Source organism: Engraulis encrasicolus, chromosome 20 (genome assembly GCF_034702125.1).
Source record: "Engraulis encrasicolus isolate BLACKSEA-1 chromosome 20, IST_EnEncr_1.0, whole genome shotgun sequence".
NCBI lineage: Eukaryota > Metazoa > Chordata > Actinopteri > Clupeiformes > Engraulidae > Engraulis > Engraulis encrasicolus.
The window spans coordinates 9,617,083-9,621,797 of NC_085876.1; the positions used below are offsets into that span (position 1 = coordinate 9,617,083).

General features: G+C 45.6%; 1 protein-coding gene across 1 annotated transcript; it reads right to left on the minus strand.

Annotated features, from left to right (window-relative positions):
• Positions 1-759: 759 nt before the first annotated feature.
• Positions 760-2,812, minus strand: lratd2a (LRAT domain containing 2a). The gene has a single exon (XM_063184751.1). The coding sequence runs from the start codon at positions 2,295-2,297 to the stop codon at positions 1,476-1,478; it is 822 nt and encodes a 273-aa protein (XP_063040821.1). The 5' UTR covers positions 2,298-2,812; the 3' UTR covers positions 760-1,475.
• Between the last annotated feature and the right edge of the window lie 1,903 nt (positions 2,813-4,715).

The following is a 4,715-nucleotide window of genomic DNA, read 5'->3' on the forward strand; positions in this document are numbered from 1 at the left end:
CCAAGGGACTTAACCATTCATCATCATCATCATTACTATTGACACCACTGAACAGCAGGCTGTGTGTGTGTGAGTGTGAGTGTGTGTGAGTGTATCCCTATGTGTGTGTGTGTGTATCCCTGTGTGTGTGTGTGTGTGTGTGTGTGTATCCCAGTGTGTCTGTGTATCCATCTGTGTGTGTGTGTCCCAGTGTGTCTATGTGTGTGTGTGTGTGTGTATCCCAGTGTGTGTTTATGTATATCCCTCTGTGTATGTTTGTGTGTTTGTGTGTGTGTGTATCCCAGAGTGTGTATATGTGTATCCCTGTGTGTGTGTCAGTTTTTCTATGTGTGTGTGTATCCCAGTGTGTGTATATGTGTATCCCTGTGTGTGTGTGTGTGTGTGTGTGTGTGTGTGTGTGTGTGTGTGTGTGTGTGTGTGTGTGTGTGTGTGTGTGTGTGTGTGTGTGTGTGTGTGTGTGTGTGTGTGTGTGTGTTCGCCCTGGTACTGTTTTGCCTTCCAGGCCCCATCTCCATCTACTGCTCTAGTCTGTTGCTGTCAGCAAACATTTGTGGTATTCTTAAGAAGCCATCATGGCAGGCCGGTTGGCGTCGAGACTCGGAAAACAGTCTGGCAACTCTCATCTGAGAAACTTGGAACACGCTCCTCACTACAAAAGAAATAAAAACCTTTGTATGCGTTCCTAAGAACAGGTGTGCTGGAGATGACTTAAAAAAAGGTTTCTGGGCTTAGCGAAGAATCTGGGGGGGAAAAAACTCTCGTACTTTGCAAAACAAAATGTGCAGTTGTGTGACAGTTATGTCACTCTTTCCATTTTCAAAATGCAACAGGTTGTAAAAGGGAAACATTGTATTCACTAAGCCTGCGTGTGGGTTAAACCCATTATGAAACGCAAAAGACCCTTATCCAACAAAACAGTTTCTTCACATATAAAGCACTTAATAAGGGAGAACTGCATAACACTGTATTACACTTCCTGCAATTTATTGTGGCATAGTTCTGTGGCTTACAGATGCCGTGGAACATAAAAGACAGCACTGGTCTCTTGCGTCATAACCTTTGTGAGTCTGATGGGCTGATTTCACAGAAACTTTCACAGTCATGACTGGAAAACAAATAAGACAGGAAATGAGCTAGGCCTACTGTAGTGTGGTGACGCGCACAGAAAAAACACTTGGTGCGTTTGACTCACATAGCCAAATGTTTCACCTGAAATGACATGTTATCGATTCAAAACCTATCTGAAACTCATAAATAACAGAAATATAGATTAGGATTGTTCTGCGTAAATGTAAATATAGATTTCATTACTCTTTTGTTAACAAACTGATGTAATTGAACATCAACCTGAATAAATCACCTATGCATTTGTAATTTGTCAGATTGAGAGGCAGGAAATAATCTGATATGAACTGCAGTGTCTCTTCATCAACAGTAAACACTCTGCTAGTAAAACCTCAACAGGTGGCTTCTGGTTATTGTGCGTTTGGGTCACTTCTGAGGCTCCCCACATTGCTAAGATGATTGGCCAGTTCCTGTATCATGGCAACCTTTCCAATTTGGTCATTCCTTCTCTTCTCCATGATCAGGTCCTCCAAAGACTGGAACTCAAGTACATGCGTTTGCTTTTCAGGCAGCATTATTTTTAATCGATAAGGCTGCTTTCCGATTCGTATCTCGCCCCCCATTTTAAATTCACGCTTCCCAAACCTGCACCAGGCAGCAAAACATTCAGAGTTTCTCCAGCTGAGTTCGCGGTCTTTGGTGCCCACCTGTTCCATGGCATTTTGTACAACCATTTCCGGACTGAGAGGCTTGAATTTGTAGAAGCCGTTGACGAGCCGACCCCTTCTGCCTTGACTCGCATCCGTCAAAAAACTGTTTTTCACCTCAGCTCTGTGCAGGTGCACCACCTGAAAGTCTCCGACGTATACAGCCCAGTGAGGGTACTGGCCAGTAGCCACGAACTCCACCAGGTCGCCTGGCTTGCACCTGTTCAGTAAATTCTCCGGGGAATAGGTCTCCATGTCCGCCGAGACGATACTTTTCTCGTAAATACATTCGTCTTTGTTGTAGATGGCACACTCCACTTCGTTGCGCTTGTCATAGTGTTTTTCTTCCTGATTCGCCTCGATGTCTGCCCCATCGACATTCTCCTCCAACTCATCATCGTCGTTTGAAAAAATATATGATACCCCGATCCTGGGGCCGTCGTCCTCCGTGTCCAATCCATTTGGGTCTGCGGTCGGAACTTCAGCATAACTTAAATGTGACAGCTTGTCAACCTGATTTCCCATGCTACGTCCCTGGTAGCCGATGGGAATAATCACGAGTCCGCTTGACTATTCCGCGGGTACACCTATGCACAGAAACAGATCCGCATCTGGAGGTGATACGCAGGGTATAGCCAACAATTTAAACTAATTTACCCTGCAACAGGACAGTGGCACATCGCGACATGCGTATGCGCGTATATGCCACCGTGATGTTTAAAGCGCCTTGTAACCCGTAGCCAACCCAGTATCCACGTGAAGAAGTGAAACGATGTCAAGGTAGTCTATTATCTGACACCGTGTGGCTTATCAGGTAAGTGATATTTGTAGCCTCCAGCCGAACAGGTGTAACCTTAGCCTGGGCACCTGATGGATTTCCCAGGCGCAAAGTTTGAATAGATTTACCTCACTCAAGTAAGAAAAAGTAGAGTCTGTACAATCCAGCCTGCGCTCCGAACAAGAAACGTCCTTGTCGTCGGCTCCTTTTCAAAAGCTGGTGTGTTTAGTTGGCTGCCGTTTGCCACTTGAGCCTGTGCCCTGGCTTCGGGTGTGCAAGTGTGGATTGGAAGGCGGTCAGATCTAGGCGAAGCTAAGCACGGTGACAGTTACAAGCGGTCTCATTTTTAAAGAGGTAGTGCGCTATTTACATTCTACACACAAACGCACAGTTTCGTGACTCAACTGGTAGCACAATGCCCACGGGCAGAATGTAACAGGTGATAGGATAGACTTTGGACCCTACTGATAAAAACGTTAAGTATTTCTGATAAAATTCCAGAGCCTTTAATAAGAATAACACAGCTGATAAAAGAAGACATTTAAATTAACATAGGCCTACCTTAAAACGCTGTTTGTAAATTCATCTTGGTAAGTCTGTTTGTCTGCCTGTTTGTCTGTCTGTCTCTCTGTCTCTCTCTCTCTCTCTCTCTCTCTCTCTCTCTCTCTCTCTCTCTCTCTCTCTCTCTCTCTCTCTCTCACACACACACACACACACACACACACACACACACACACACACACACACACACCATTTGCTGACATATTACTTTAAAACCCAAAAAAGCAATGGCAATTATGCGGCCACGTTTGAATTGACTGTCAACGCTAATTATCATAGAACAGGCCTCTCCAAAAAAAAGAAGAAAAAAACTAACAAGAAGGGGTTGGGCTGTGGGAAGGGATATTTTTAAGGGGTTTGGCAGCTTCATAGAGACAGTGGTCGGTGTCTGGGCTACGGCGCTGGGCTCCGTGCCTCTATAACACAGCTTAATGAAGAGATTAAAATATTTACTTGCTGTCATTGGTGCCGTGATATGGGCACCGCGCTGCTTATTAGTCACAACAGTCCAACGTTTCCCCATGTAAGAATGCCAGTGTGCAGCACGCCCCCTGGCACACGCATGGGCAAGCTACTGTAGTCTTCACAATCACAGACATTTAGCTCTACACGCACCCAAGCACGCACACACACACACATGCAGACACGCACGCACACGCACACGCACACACACACACACACACGCACACGCACACGCACACACACACACACACACACAAGCAAGCTACTGTAGTCTTCACAATCACAGACATTTAGCTCTACACGCACCCAAGCACGCACACACACACACATGCAGACACGCACGCACACACACACACACACAAGCAAGCTACTGTACTCTTCACAATAACACACATTTAGCTCTACACCTACGCACACACACACAAGCACACAGAAGCCGGAAGCCGTCATGGCTTCAGTTGGGTTCAGTTGTCCTGGGCCCAGAGAGAGAGAGACAGAGGGTCCAGAATTGGGTCCCCATTACATTTGAGTGGAGGGACCTTTCAGAAGCCCGGCCAAAGCTGTCAACGTCCACGCACGCACGCGTGCACGCGCGCGAGCGCACACACACACACACACACACACACACACACACACACACATTCAGTGTGCCATCCTTGAATTACATTGTGAATTCTGCGGTTCAATGTTTTCTTCCCCCTCTCTCTCTGCTATATCGATGCCAAGCCATTACAGTGTACAACTACAGGGGTGCATTTATCAAATGCGTAGTTGCTTGTTAGCAACTTGGGTTGCTGTCAATGGGAAAGTGCATTGCAAACAACAAAGTAGCTAATGTTATTAGCAACTATGGTTTCGAGAAATGCACAAATGCACCCCATGAGTTGTATAAAGTAGAAGTAGAAGTACTCTGACAGATGTAATTACAACCCTATGGTATGATATTACATGGTTTCAACTTTGTAATATCATATTACTAGTGTTGTAACTTTATCTGTAAGAGTAGGCCTACTTCTATTTCTACTTTATACAACTCTGCTACCATAGCACCCCCAGCGGTGAGGGTTTGGGCTTGCGCTATGGTAACTTTCTATACGGAGCTCAACTCAACCGGGTTCAGAACCATAAAACTGCCACATATT

What these genes read in the sequence shown, in the direction of transcription:
- lratd2a (XM_063184751.1), bottom strand. Translation starts at nt 2,297, where the DNA reads ATGGGAAATCAGGTTGACAAGCTGTCACATTTAAGTTATGCTGAAGTT.